Source organism: Mobula hypostoma, chromosome 17 (genome assembly GCF_963921235.1).
Source record: "Mobula hypostoma chromosome 17, sMobHyp1.1, whole genome shotgun sequence".
Lineage (NCBI taxonomy): Eukaryota > Metazoa > Chordata > Chondrichthyes > Myliobatiformes > Myliobatidae > Mobula > Mobula hypostoma.
Window position 1 is genome coordinate 54,104,793 of NC_086113.1, and position 14,806 is coordinate 54,119,598.

Consider the following 14,806-nt stretch of genomic DNA (forward strand, 5'->3'; position numbering starts at 1 on the left):
CCCTGTTGTGTCCTTTCTGTGACGAGTTTAACTGGCATAAATCATGGGAATACAGTAACTTCACATCAACTGATGCAGAGTGAGGCAGAGTGCAAACTATTCTGGTATAAATCATGGGAATACAGGAATTTCACATTAACTGATGCAGAGTGAGGCAGAGTGCAAACTATTCTGGAGGAAGTCTTGGTGTAGTTGTGCATCGCAAATAGCAACTTTTTGTACGAAACAGTTTTACAGTTTTCACCGGAGGTGATTGAACCATGTGAGTATTCAGTCAAAGGCGACCATTAACAATCATAAAAAATACAATTTTTAAGAACCCTTTGACTGCATAATGAGAAACGTGCAGAGACTAGAGGAAATCTGATGCCGGCAGCTTGCTCTTAGTCCAACAGGTGTGTGATCTTGCTTAGCTACTTAACAGATGCAACTCAGTTGCATGTAGAAGCAAAGTTAATAAAAATCTGTAGACTAATTATATGGATGCAGTTCACATACCTCTGTCCTCCAGCTGATTACTGGCAAGATTGATTGTGTGAAGTCCTGAGTTGGGATTGTGAGCGAGAGCACTAGCCAACTTCTGTGCAAAATCCCTAAGAGAAAAAATGATTAAAAACTCTATCAAGGGATGCACTTCAATGTTAATTCCCAACCAGGTACAACATAATTAAGGACCATGAGTCATGGATCAGTCTCTAAATATGTATTACACCCAAATCTTACTGCTCAATCCCATCCCACTCTGCTTCCGTGCTCCTTCTGACAATAGTCAGGGGTTACCATAAAGTTATCAACAACTCATTTTAATTTTGTTCTGGGTTCCTGTAAAGAGATTTCAAATATCTTACATGCAATATTGTATATAATTCAGACCTATTTTATTTGGTCCAAATTGAGGGATATATAATGCAAAATTGAGGTCGTATATACGCTCCAAAAGGACTGCAACCGTGTCCTAGGGTTTGAAGGCTTGCGGGCCTCAATGACCCGGAGGATTAACTTGGCTGCAGACAGGGCCTTGTGCTTTGGCTCTTGCTTGGGTCTCCCATGCCAAACAGGTCAAAGGGTAGAGGCCAGACTAAAAGTGGTCCACTGGTCCTCTGGGTTCAGGGGTTCAGCTCAGGGCTAACAACTTTGACTGCTTAAAAAAAAATTGTTACGGAAAAATCAATGAAAGAAACCTTCATTGCTGCCCTAAATGCCAGCAGTGTAACAGGCATTAAGAAAGTATAGCATATACACCAATACATATAAATGGTGCAAGATCGGCTGGGTTTTATGTATAGTGATTTACCTCTTTGCATATAGTATGTACATTTTATACAAGACTGAAGTTACCGTTGACAGGAAGTCCTGAGAGCGAACCTGTTACTGACAGTGAACCATCCATCTACTGATATCTAGTTGTTATGTCCATTAGTGGATTCAGAATTGGCTTACCCCAAGAAGGCAGAGGGTGGCTGTAGGTGGAGCATCTTCTGCCTGGAGTTGGTGACCAGTAGTGTTTGCAGGGATCTGGGACTCCTCCTCTTTGTGATCTTTATAAATACATTGGATGTGGAAGTGTTTGCACATGTCATGAAGGTTGGTGGAACTATTGATAGCATGGAAGGTTATCGTTGGTTACAACAAACCATTGACAAGATGCAAAGCTGGGCTGAGACGTGGCAGACAGAGTTTAAACCGGGTAAGTGTGTAGTGAATCACTTTGGATGGTTGAATTTGAAGGCAGAATACAGGGTTAATGGCAGGATTCTTAACAGAGAGATCTTGACTAACATGAGGGGTCATAATTTTAAGGTGATTGAGGTGTAGACAGCGAGATACTTTATTGATCCCAAAGGAAATTACAGTGTCACAGTAGCATTACAAATGGACAGATATAAATATTAGATCTCATACAGAACTCTTTGGAGCAGTGCATTTGTCTTAGTCTATTACTGAAGAGCTCCTCTGTTCAGCCAAGGTGGCAAGCAGAAAGTGAGAAACATTGTCCAGAATTGTCAGGGTTTTCCATAAGGCCCTTTGTTCTACCACAGCCTCCAGTGTGTCCAGTTTGATTCCTATAACACAGCCAGCCTTTCTAATCAGTTTATTGAGCATGTTGACATTACACGTGTTGATGCCTTTGCCCCAGCACACCACCACACAGAAGACTGTGCTGGTGACAACAGACTGGTAGGACATGTGAAGGAGAGGTCTGCATACTCCAAAAGACCTCAGTCTCCTCAGGAAGTAGAGGCGACTCTGGCCCTTCTTGTACACAGCCTCTGTGTTGGTGATCCACTGTACAGCCTCTGTGTTGGTGATCCACTCGAGTCTGTCATCCAGGTGCACCCCTAGGTACTTATAGGTCCTTCCCACATCCACATTCTCACCATCAATAGTAACAGGGAGCAGTGCAGGCACAGTCTTCCTAAAGTCCATCACCAGATCCTTTGCCTTACTGATGTTGAGCTGCAGGTGATTCAGTTTGCACCATTTGACAAAGTCCTCCACCAGGGCCCTGTATTCATCTTCCAGTTCTCCCTTTGTACACCCAATTACTGCTGAGTCATTAGAGAATTTCTGCAGATGATGTCTCGGTGTTGCAACTAAAAGTCCGAGGATGTCAGAGATTTTTTACACTTAGATCATCTGGGCAACAGTAATACCCATGTCAGGCTGCCGTTGATTGATTACAGCCCAGCGTTCAACACTTGGTACTAATCAACAAGCTTCAAAAACCCCAGCCTTTGTACCAAATGGATCCTCGACTTCCTCTCAGAAGACCACAGTCAGTGTGGATTGGAAATAACATCTTCCTCGTTTACAATCAACACTAGCATACCTTAAGAATGTGTATTTAGCCTGTTACTCTATTCTCTCTGCACCCATGACTGTGGTTAGGTACAGCTCAAATAATATCTATAAATTTGTCAATGATGAAACTGTTTTTGACTGAATTTTAGATGCTGACGAGGAGGCGTATAAGAGTGAGATAGATCAGTTGGTTAAGATCAACAACAACCTTGCATTCAGCATCAGTAAGACCAAGGAATTGAATGTGGACTTCAAGAAGGGCAAGTCATGGAATACAGACCAGTCCTCACCGAGGGGTCAGCAGAGGAAAGGGTGACCTGTTTCAAGTTCCTAGGTGTCAACGTCTCTGAAGATGTTTCTGGGCCCAACATATTGATGAAATTGCAAAGAAGGCATGTCAGCAGCTTTATTTCTTTAGGAGTTCGAGGTAATATGGTATGTCACCAAAGGCCCTGGCAAGTTTCTGCAGCTGGACCATGGAGAGCATTCTTGCTGGTTCCATCACTGTCTGGTCTGGAGGGACCACTGCACAGGACTGGAAAAAGCTGCAGATGGTTGCAAACTCAGCCAGCTCCATCATGGGCCCTAGCCTCCTCAGCATCTTCAAAAGGTGATGCCTCAGAAAGGCAGCATCCATCATTAAGGACCCCCATCACCCAGGACATCCTCTCTTCTTATTACTGCCAGAGGTGGTCCAGGGGTCTGAAGACACACACACAATGTTTTAGGAATGGCTTCTTCCCCTCCGCCATGAGATTTCTGAAAGGACAACGAACCCATGTACACTAACTCACTATCTTTTCTCCTTTGCACTACTTTTTAATTTAAGATTTTATATATTTCGTAGTGTCATTTAGTTTTCTCCTAAAGTATTGCACTGTACTGCTGCTGCAAAACAGCAAATCTCCCAGCGTATTTCAGTGACGTTAAATCTGATGCTGAGTTCCAATACTGAGAGTGGTGGGTGCAAGGAACACCCTACCAGGGGTAGGGGTACAGACAGATACATTAGGGACATCTAAGGAACATTTAGACGGGTACATTGATGATAAAAAAGAAAGAGAAAGCAATGTAGGAGGGAAGGGTAGTTTGATCTTAAGAACCGGTTAAAAGGCTCGCACAAGATTATAGGGAGACAGGCCTGTCTTGTGCTGTAGTGTTCTATGTTCTGTGACTGCAATAAACTCTTTAGGGTGCTGCACCGATCCAAATAAAAACACTGAACAGATTATGAGTGCTCACACATGAAAAGCAAATAAGAATTCTGAAGCTTTAATATACAGAGCCTAAACGCCATTTAATGGTTTTATAAATCTTAAAAGATGATTTAATCTTTTCGCCCCCAGAGGTTACATACTTTTGAATCAATGACTAACCAAACGGTACTTACGTTCGCAATCCTCCGTTTTCCAGCACCAGCTCCTCCAAACGTGTGGATCGAGCAATCACTCGTAGGATTTGGTCACAAACATCTGTGGACTGAAGAATTAGAAAATGAAATCTGCCTAAAATTAAAAATAGGTGATAATGATAAACAAAGCACAAACCACACCCAAATGACACACACATTATTCCATTCCACTGGACAGAGAACCTGAATTCAAGATTTCTCCCTCCTCACCACCATATTAACACTCCTTCCTTAAAAAAGTTCTGTCAGTTTTAATAGGATTGTCAGCTAAAGTGCTGTAATATGAAATGCAATAAAGTCAAACAACATGACAATGAGTAAAAAGCTAATCAGCCAAACTACTTGTCCTGTCCTGGACTCAGTAGGCAAATGCAATTGTGAAGAAAGCATGGCAACACCTCTATTTTCTAAGGAGTCTACAGAGATTCGGCATGAGATCTAAAACTTTGACAAGCTTCTACAGGTGTGTGGTGGAGAGTGTATTGACTGCCTGCATCACAGCCTGGTATGGGAACACCAGAGCACTTTGACAAAAAATCTGACAAAAAGCAGTGGATTTGGCCCAGTACATCACAGGTTAAGCCCTCCCAACTACTGAAACACCAAAGAGATCTCCACTACCCAGGTCATACTCTCTTCTCGCTGCTGCCGTCATGAGGGTACAAGAGCTTCAGGACTTGCACCACAAGGTTCAAGAACAGTTATTACCCCTCAACTATCAGGCTCTTGGGAAAAAAAAGGAAATAACTACATTCTAATCATATGCTCTATCAGTGAAATGTTCTTACAACCTATGAACTCACTTTCAGGGTCTCTTCATCTCATGTTCTCACTATTTATTGCTTTTCATTAATATTTGCATTTGCACAGTTTGTTGTCTTCTGCACTCTGGTTGATCTTCCATTGATCCTGTTGTAGTTACTATTGTATAGATTTGCTGAGTTTGCTCACAAGATGTTAAATCTCAGGGTTGTACACAGTGACATATAGTCCCAAGAAAATTTTTGAACCATTTGCAATTACCTGTTTTTCTGTGTTAATTACTCTTAAAATTATTTTCATCTAAATCATAATAATAGATAAACACAACCTGCCTAACCTAATAACACACAAACAATTGTACTTTTCATGTCTTTATTGAATACATTGTTTAATCATTCACAGTCCTGGCTGGAAAAAGCATGTGAACCCTTGTACTTAATAAGTGGTAGAACATCCTTTAGCAGCAATAACTTCCACCAAACATTTCCCGTAGCTACTGATCAGACTTGAACAATGGTGAGCAGGAATCTTAACCCATACCTCCATACATAACTGTTCCAGTTCATCAATATTTCTAGGATACCTTGCATGAACAGCCCTCTTCATGTCACACCACAGCATCTCAATTGGATTAAGGTCTTTTAACTTTTAACTTGCACTGGACACTTATAACTTGATTTTAACTGACATGTGGCTGTTGTGTTTTACTATTTGTTGTTATGTTTATTATTTAGTGTTGCGTTTGTTATGGTATGATTGCACTGCTCCTGGGAAATGCTGTCTCATTCTGCCCTGCAGAGCTGATGTACGGTTAGAATGACAATAAAGTTTTTTGAATCTTTGAATCTTGAATCTAATGATGGTGTGTAGAGCTGCGGCTATTGTGTCATCTGTTGATCGGTTGTGTTGGTAGGCGAATTATAGGAGGTCCAGTGTGGGTGGTAGCAAGCTGCAGATGTAGTCCTTGACCAGTCTCTCAAAGCATTTGCTTATTATTGAGGTGAGTGCGACAGAACGCCAGTCATTCAGGCATGTTACCTTGGTCTTTTTAGGTACAGGAGCAATGGGGATGAGGTTCACAATTGGGATGAGGTTTTTATGCAGTGTGCCTTTTCCTTCTAACACAGTTGAATGCATTTCTGCCAAAAAGTTCAACTTTTGTCCTATCTGTCCACAAAGCATTATCCCAGAAACATTATGGAACACCCAGGTGGTTTTTGCAAACTTGAGACGTGCAGCAATTTTTTTTTCGGCGAGCAGTCATTTCCTCTGTGGTGTCCGTTTATGAACACCATTCTTGTTCAGTGTTTTCTTTTAGTGGACACATGAACAGAGACTGTAGAAAGTTCTAGAGATTTCTGCAGATCTTTTGCTGTTATCCTTAGGTTCTTTTTCACCTTCTTCAGCATGGCACGTTGTGCTCTTGGTGTGATCTTTGCAGGATGCCCAGTCTTAGGGAGAGTAGCAACAGTACTGAATTTCCTCCATTTGTAGACAATTTCCCTTACTGTGGACTGAACAACACTCAAGTCTTTAGAAATGTTTCTATAGCCTTTTCCAGCTCTATGCATCTCTATAATTCGTCTTCTAAGGTCTTCTGAAAGTTGTTTGATCGAGGCATGGTGCACATAAACAGGTCTTTCTTGAGAAGAGCAAGCTCTGTCAGTAACCTGACTTTGTACCTTTTTTTATGTAAGGCAGAGCACCTCTACAACTCACACCTCCAAATTGATCTCATTGATTGGAACACCTGACTTCAAATAGCTTTTCTACAGGCATTACCCAAGAGGTTCATATAACTTTTTGAACCTAGACTGTAATTGTTTAAATGGTGTACACAGTATTGACAAGAAGTACAATTGTTTGTGCATCTTAGGCAGATTGTGTTTGTCCATTATCTGACTAAGATGAAGATCCTATTCCGTGTGCAGGTCAGTGGGACTAGGCAGAAAATGGTTCGGCACAGCCAAGAAGGGCCAAAAGGCCTGTTTCTGTGCTGTAGTTTCTATGGTTTTCTATGGTTTCTATCACCCCACTTTTTACAACAAATTAATATAGAAAACCAGGTAACTGCAAAGAGTTCACAAACTTTATTTTTGCAATTGTATATGTAAATTTACTCTAAACCTTGAATTGCTTAATTCATGAGAAAAGGAATCAATGGATAGAAAAACAAATATGTAGAAGCGGAGTAAGGTAAGTTCCAAAATATAAAAAAGTACACATTTCCTTGAACACATTGTCTTCCATACACTCTTTCTTTTCAAATCTTTTTATTATTATATTATACAAAAGAAATAACACAAGTACATTGAAGTAACAACACTTACAATGTCTCAAAAAAGACATTATCTTAAAGATTGAAAAAAAATTGTGATAACAAAAAAAACCTACTAAGCAGAAGTGAGAAAAAAAGAGAACCCATTAGGTGTACAACCCCGGAGCCATGCGTCAGACAAAAAGCTTCTAAAAATAAACATCAAACCGCCAGCAAGAAAAGAAAATATACCAACAGATTTACAATTAGATCGTGGAAAAAATCTATCAATTAGCTCAAATGATAATAACGAGCAAATGAGCCCCATCTTGTCTCAAAATCAAATAAAGGTTCAAAGGTTCGACTTCTAATTTTCTCCAGACTAAGACATAGCATCACTTGAGAGAACCATTGTGACAAAGTGGGCGCTGATGTATCCTTCCACTTCAACAAAATGCCCCTCCTAGCTATCAATGTAACAGAAATACTATGTCTTCCATACACTCACATATACTATGACAACTCACAGCTCTACTTCAATACCCCTTCTCTTGACCCCTCCACTACATTTACATATGGAGACTGAGATGCCAATAATCAGTACTGAATTAACAAACAATTCCTGAGCTAAACTCAAAGCCATTGTCTTCTCACACAACCTCTCCTTTCATCTTCTTACAGCTGTCTGAATCAGAAGCAAATAATTCACAACCTTAGTGTGGATATTTGCTCTACAGAGAATGTGGATCACTTTTTGATTCCATTAAGATCACACATTTTTACATCTCTGGCATTAGCCAATTCCACCCATTAAACCAGCAGAAAATTAAAATGAAAACAGAAAATGACATAAACACTCAAGAGACACACACAAATGCTGGAGGAGCTCGGCAGGCCAGGTAGCATCTATGGGAAAGAGTAAATCATCAGGACTGGAATAAAAAGATGAGAAGCTAGAGCAAGAAGGTGGAGCTGAGGGTGGGGGGGGGGGGGGAGAGAGAAGAGTCTAACTTCTTATCTTTTATTCCAGTCCTGATGAAGGGCCTTGGCCCAAAGTGTCCACTATTGACTCTTTTCTATTGATGCCACCTGGCCTGCTGAGCTCCTCCAGCATTTTGTGTGTGTTGCTTGGATTTCCAGTATCTGCAGACTTTCTCATCTCTAAACACTCCAGAGATCAGGCCGCATCCAGGGAAAGTTTAAAAAAAATAAGTCACCATTTCAAGTCCCAGACCTGTTCATCCTGAAGATGGCAGACCTCTCTCCATTGATGTTGCCAGACCTGCTGAGTGTTTCCAGCACTATGTGCTTTAATTCCACCTGTTTCAGTCTACCTGCTGTCAAGCCTCACCAGCTCACCTCTATCAGCTCTTTGCCAAAACCGTCTTCCTCATCCCATCCTCCATAAGCTTGAAGTCATTGTTACCCATGTTCACATTTGCTTATGCCCTATCCATCCTTCACCCCGGAATATGGTAACTAGCATGTAGGCTTTGAGGGAACTACAGCGATACTTCAATAATCCTCTATCTGACTTCAGATATCCCAACGGTTCAGCAGACGATATTTCCCATGCTTCCTTTAAACTCACCAGAGCTCCATTTCCTGCCAACCCTTCATTGGAAAATTATGATATTGTGCAACATCTTAAAAATGAACTCCAAGTGTGTTGAGGTATTAATAGGAATAACATCCCATACTCTAATCTACCAAGATGACACCAAAGTCCAGAGCTTGCTAAATCAGTTGAGTTTTATTACATAATCTACGTTTTGTAGCCATCTATGTTCTTTACTTCTTCTGCTCTGCAACCTTCACAGTTAGTTATGCTTATCCCTCTCGAGCCTACATTTTGCTTTTGTACAAACGCATCCTTAAACCTATCTCTTTGCTCAAACTTTTGGTCATCTCCTGATATCTTTAAGTTACACAAGGTAAACTTTGTGAGAGAAAGTTGCAAATCCCTTCGGAATGTGTTGTTATATTGAAGATGCTCTATAAATATAAGTTGTTTTGTCCTTCCGGTGATTAATGGCTAATCTTCACAAATCATGCTAAATCAGCAGGGAGTGAATTAAAGAAGCAATAGATCTCTCAAAGGCAGTCAAGTTAATAAAGACATGCTAAGTTTTACTCATGGGTAGCTCAATAATTTCAAAAGCTTCAGTATAATAATCATGCTCCATTAGATTTATATTGTCAAGGAGAAGTCAGACATTTGTGGCTCTGTGCTCAATTCTTTTGATTGGTGCCCAAGACTCTAGATCAGGGCTCTCAGTATAAAAATTAACGAATGAAATCTGATATAGCAAACAAATTTGATTAGCTGTTTGGTTTGGCACCAGTTTAAGTAATGATTTAGCAGTATCTATTATTTCAGATTTTTAGGACAGATTCCCAGATAACCTGAGTGTCATTAGCTTTTGAAAGTGCCATAAGGAAAACTACTTTAAAACTTTGTTTATCTTCTTATTCCCGGATATGGATCCCACTCCTACTTTACCTCCTATGCTTTCCTTTGTTTATTTCTGTTCTTCTTCTCACACTGCTTGAATGTTGCTTCAAAATTAGGTGGTGAAAGCAAGCAAAAGTATTCTCTCTCTGTTTCACAGGGTAAGTCACAGGTCACACATCACAAGCTAAAATCTAGTGGATTAAAGAATATGTGTGCTTTTATTTTTATTTGCCAGTGCAAGTAGACTCAACATCAGACCTCTCTATTACTGAGGCAGTCTGAGGAGCGATAAGCTATCCTTAATATCCAATCATTTTCAACAGTTGTGTCACCGATATATGTAGATATTTTAGATCTAATATAAAGTGGTGTAAAAATATAACTCCCATTGCTTCTCAAGCAATTTAGTCATAATTTAAGCACACCCATTCATTTTGACAAGCTGAAATGTTCTATAAAGTAATTGCACACACTGAACAACCTGCAGAGAAAATAAAATTGCATGTAAAAAACAGAAGACCTCTAATCATGGTTATTTGGGATACTTTCTTCTCTGTCGAAACATGACTGACTATTATTTTGAGAACTTTTTGAAAAGGGCACAGAACACCAAAGTTTGAGATGATCGTGAACCCCAGTATTACTACTTTTCCAGAGTCTCAGTTCTAAGTAGTAAACTCTGAGCACCAAGGTCTTGTAAACAACAATGAGACACACGACCTGAAACACGATGTTGCCCGAGCGAGATAATGACCATCCCAATGATAGCAGAATGTTCCTTTGCCTGTCCCACAGGCAGGTTTCTCTTTCACATCCTATCCAACAACCTGACATTCATGTCTCTAGTTGCCAAAGGTAACTACCACAGAAAATGAACGAAGCAAGCCAGAATACTTACAATATGCTGCAGCATTCCATTAAACAGAAAACCTTAATATTTACTTACCAGTTTAAGGTCCTTGGAACAGAGTTTTGTGAACCACTGGTTGTACTCCAGGGCTGCAACAATTGGTATTAAGTCTCTAATAAAATATGAAGAAAGATTGATTTATTTAACTTAGATTTGACAGATGAATCTCTAAAACAAATAAAATTAATGTATAGATGAATCTTACTGATTCACATTTTTAAAGGTTTATCCAATCTAATACAATCACTAGCTTCTGATCAGGATGATGTTATATGACAAAAGTTCCTTTGCATTGCAAAATTCTGCAAAGCTATGCAACATTTTAATGTGTTAAAATTCACTATATTTATATAGTGATTTTTTGCAACATTTATGCAAGACATCCAAAGTCATGAAAAATATAAATCTGTGAGCAATTTACTTACCCTCACCACATCCTTCCCCATTTGGTTTACTCCACTAACCTAAACATCCCATTTAACAAGGTAAAACACAGTAGCTTTAATGAAGATCGTGCTTTACATAAAACGGAAGGGCTTAAAAAAAAAGATTAACACACTGGCTGTATATTCCTTTTCAGGAACATATATCACAATGCAGGAAGTATTACCCCTCTCCTTTGTGTTCCCTTCGCTATTCCACCCAAAAGCAAATTTTTGAAAGGGCTGGATTTGTCTTTTAAAAAAGTTTCCCCTGCTCTTGAAAGCTACAAAACTATGGTCTGGAGGAGTTTGTAGAACACTAATAGTGATTCATAGAATCCAAGACAGATTATTTACCTTTTCCTGGTCTAGAAATATTGACAATGATTATAGTGTTCTATAAAAATTTCTGTTTTAGCTCTGATCATTTATGACATCATCCACCCTCGAATTGGATCTAAAGTCTTCTGAGGAGTCTGGCTCAGATGATACAATAGGGTCTTTTAAGAGACTCTTAGAAAAATAGAGGGTTATGCGGTAGGGAAATTTTAGGCAGCTTCTAGAGTAGGTTACGTGGTCGGCACAACATTGGGCCTGTAATGTGCTGTAGATTTTCTGTGTTCTATGATGTCATTACCCTTTGAAAGGGAAGCAACTTGTGTGTATAAAACCCTGGGAAAGGTTTCACTGCTAATGTAATGGTCTTTCTGTAGAAGCACTGCCAAAGTAATGGTTTTTTCTGTAGCAGCAGTGTTTGGGTTATGGATAGAGATAACGGGGGCTTTGGCGTGTGCGTCATCCAATGAAGGGAGTGTTTTTTCTTGTTGTGTGCCTGAGACCCAGGTGATCTACGTCTTTTGTTCGGCGGAAGAGAGGAAGAGAAGATGCCTGAACGGAGAGGCCGTAGGCAGCCAGACAGAGTGGACTTGGAGTGAGGCCAGGAGTCGACAAAGCCCAGGGAAATCGATGGAGGACCAATGGAAGGAAAGCCATCAGATCCGACTTGTGCACATTAGACTGTTGCATTAAAATGGGCCCTTTTTGTTTTGTTTTACTTTACTAACCCTTTAGTCAAATTAAGAATTATAAAGCTAAATTGTTTAATTGCATACGGTGTACTGTCTGTTATTTCCTGGTACTGATTTGTAACGGGGGAACAGATCCCACAGCATCCACACAAACAGGAGGTCGTGCACCTCAGATTCCATACGTTTGGCAGGGCCAGAGACTGCCTTCCCTAGACTAACGCGGCCAGCCGAACCTAAGGGTTACATGTGTATCTTCACTGTATCTGAAGACTAATCACATCCAAGATTTTTGGTGTCAGCAGAATAACTGGTTCAGTCCTTGCAGAAAATGTAGAAGTCAAATTTGAGAGATAATTTAAAATTCAGTTGAACAGAATAAACCAACCAAAGGCACTGAAAAACACTTAATAAATTATGTAAAAAACTGAAGTGTAAACAATGTCAAAAGATACTGAGCAAGCACAAAACTAACAAACAAAATTGACTGAATATGAGATTCAATCAAATTAATCCAAAACATACATTCTGCAGTCTCACCTGCATCAGCTGAAAACCACTGCTAATCAATAAAACCTGAGGTTTAAGAATTAGCACCAAACTGACTGATTGCTCCAAGTAAATAAAAATAACTCAAGTTGGAATACTTCAAGCTCTTTTTGCTTTGATGTTAAAATAATGAATTAAGTGAATAAATTGTAGCTAACTACAGCATATTGGTGAGTAGAACGCTCATACTTAACCACTCCACTTCAGAACTACTGTTTCAATACAGAAGAGGTGTTCTACTTCTAAAAAAAACACTGAAAACTTATGCAACCATGCACAATATTTAGATTTGAAGTCTTTTGGTTATGAAGACGTGTCTTTTGAGAACAATTGAAATGTATTTGCACCAAAATAAACAGGCAATTCCGTAACAGCAGCATTGATTTAATATCTTACAAAAGAAATCAACGTGCATTTGAACATGAATTGAAAAACTTAATTGATCAGGACAACCTCATTAAATACTAATGCTTGACTTACCTATGGTCAAGATGGCTGAAATCTTGCAAATTCAATTCCCTCGTGTCTTGTGTAAGGTAAATTGTATCCACGTCCTTTAAAAGTACAAAGGATTTCAACTGCAGAACAACTAAACTTTTAATCCAGTCTGTAATTATGTGTAAATTACATTAAACTACTCCTTAAAAAGTTTAAATAGATTACCTCAAGGACTTAAAATTCATAACCGAATACAAATGCTAAATAAAACATGTTGAGTTTGTTAGTTGCAAAACTGAAAACTATAATTTCCTGATCCAAAAGCATATCTTCATTTACATTTTTTCCTATTTCTTGCAAATGCACTTTTCTGTGTTTCTGAAACATTCCACTAAGTGTTCTTACCCATTGAACTTCTTCTCTGTATGGCAGTCCAAGCCAGTCACAAACACATGCATACATCTGGGAGAATCCACCTTTAAACAAAGAATCTCAAATGTGACAAGGACATTATGGAAAGATTCAGCTGGGTGTAAATGGAATCCAAAATACAGGAAGGATTAGTGTGATTTGATGCAGTAAAGGCAGAATAACAAAGGGACGAAAATCATAGCTTTAGGTGCACACAACGAAGTTGCTTAAATTACAGTGATTTGCAGGTCCCATATCAAAATTCACCTGATACCAATATAAACAGTAAACCAAGTGTGGCATCACGCTGTGCTCATTATCTCAATGATAAACTAAATATTCCCAAAAGTGCACAGTCAAATGTTTAAATGGCAGTAATAATAATTTCTGATGGAGATATCTTTTGAAGTGTAGGAGTATCTCTAACATAATTTGTGACAATGTATTTCTTGAGGCATTGTTATTCTATTTCAGTCTTTGTCTCCAAAGTTGGAATTTAATTTTACTCACCACAGGGTCCAGCTTCTGCAATGTTCTGACTATCCCACAATGCCTGGACTGATGAGAGCCGATCCGGAGGCTCCATTGTCACCTTTTTCATTACCCTCCTATTTTACACAGATGTGAAAAAGAGGATCTTATTCAGAAAACACTTCTGAGTCTATAAATTCAGGCTCGCTTGGGAATAAACTATTGCGCACAGGTTAGAAATGCTAATCAAAACAGAAAAGGCAAGAAATGGTCAGCAATGCCAACAACATCTGAGAAAGAGAAACAGAGTTAGTGTTCTTGGTCTGCTGCCTGACTAGTTGTGCACTTCCAATATTTTCCCTGTATTTCAGAGATCTGCAATGTTTTGGTTTTCAAGCTAAGCATAAAGTTCATGCTTGAACGTTGTCCCCTCTGAAGCCATATTCCACTTGAGAGAAGAGTGCTCACCACAATTTTTAAATCCTTAGGCTGTGAGAACAGTATCAGGTTCCAGAGACCACCTTGTTTAACAGAGAGCACATGTAACATCACAATAGTCAATAGACAATAGGTGCAGAAGTAGGCCGTTCGGCCCTTTGAGCCAGCACCACCATTCACTGAGATCATGGCTGATCACCCACAATCAGTGTCCAGTTCCTGCCTTATCCCCATAACCTTTGATTCCGCTATCTTTAAGAGCTCTATCTATTGCTTTTTTGAAAGCATCCAGAGACTTGGCCTCCACAGCCTTCTGGGGCAGAGCATTCCATATATCCACCACTCTCTGGGTGAAAAAGTTTTTCCTCAATTCCGTTCTAAATGGCCTACTCCTAATTCTTAAAACTGTGGTCTCTGGTTCTGGAATCACCCATCAGCGGGAACATGCTTTCTGC

The 14,806-nt window shown here is 39.5% G+C and overlaps 1 protein-coding gene across 4 annotated transcripts in view; it reads right to left on the bottom strand.

Annotated features, from left to right (window-relative positions):
• LOC134358043 (F-actin-uncapping protein LRRC16A-like) overlaps positions 1-14,806 on the bottom strand; it is a 342,999-nt gene that overhangs the window by 189,243 nt on the left and 138,950 nt on the right. For all 4 annotated transcript variants that reach the window (XM_063069926.1, XM_063069928.1, XM_063069927.1 and 1 more), the window contains exons 6-11: positions 13,953-14,050; positions 13,437-13,507; positions 13,074-13,147; positions 10,634-10,709; positions 4,193-4,281; positions 499-593 (exon numbers count right to left, since the gene is read on the bottom strand). In XM_063069926.1, coding sequence (XP_062925996.1) covers positions 499-593; positions 4,193-4,281; positions 10,634-10,709; positions 13,074-13,147; positions 13,437-13,507; positions 13,953-14,050 — 503 coding nt within the window. The remainder of the gene's footprint in view (positions 1-498; positions 594-4,192; positions 4,282-10,633; positions 10,710-13,073; positions 13,148-13,436; positions 13,508-13,952; positions 14,051-14,806) is intronic.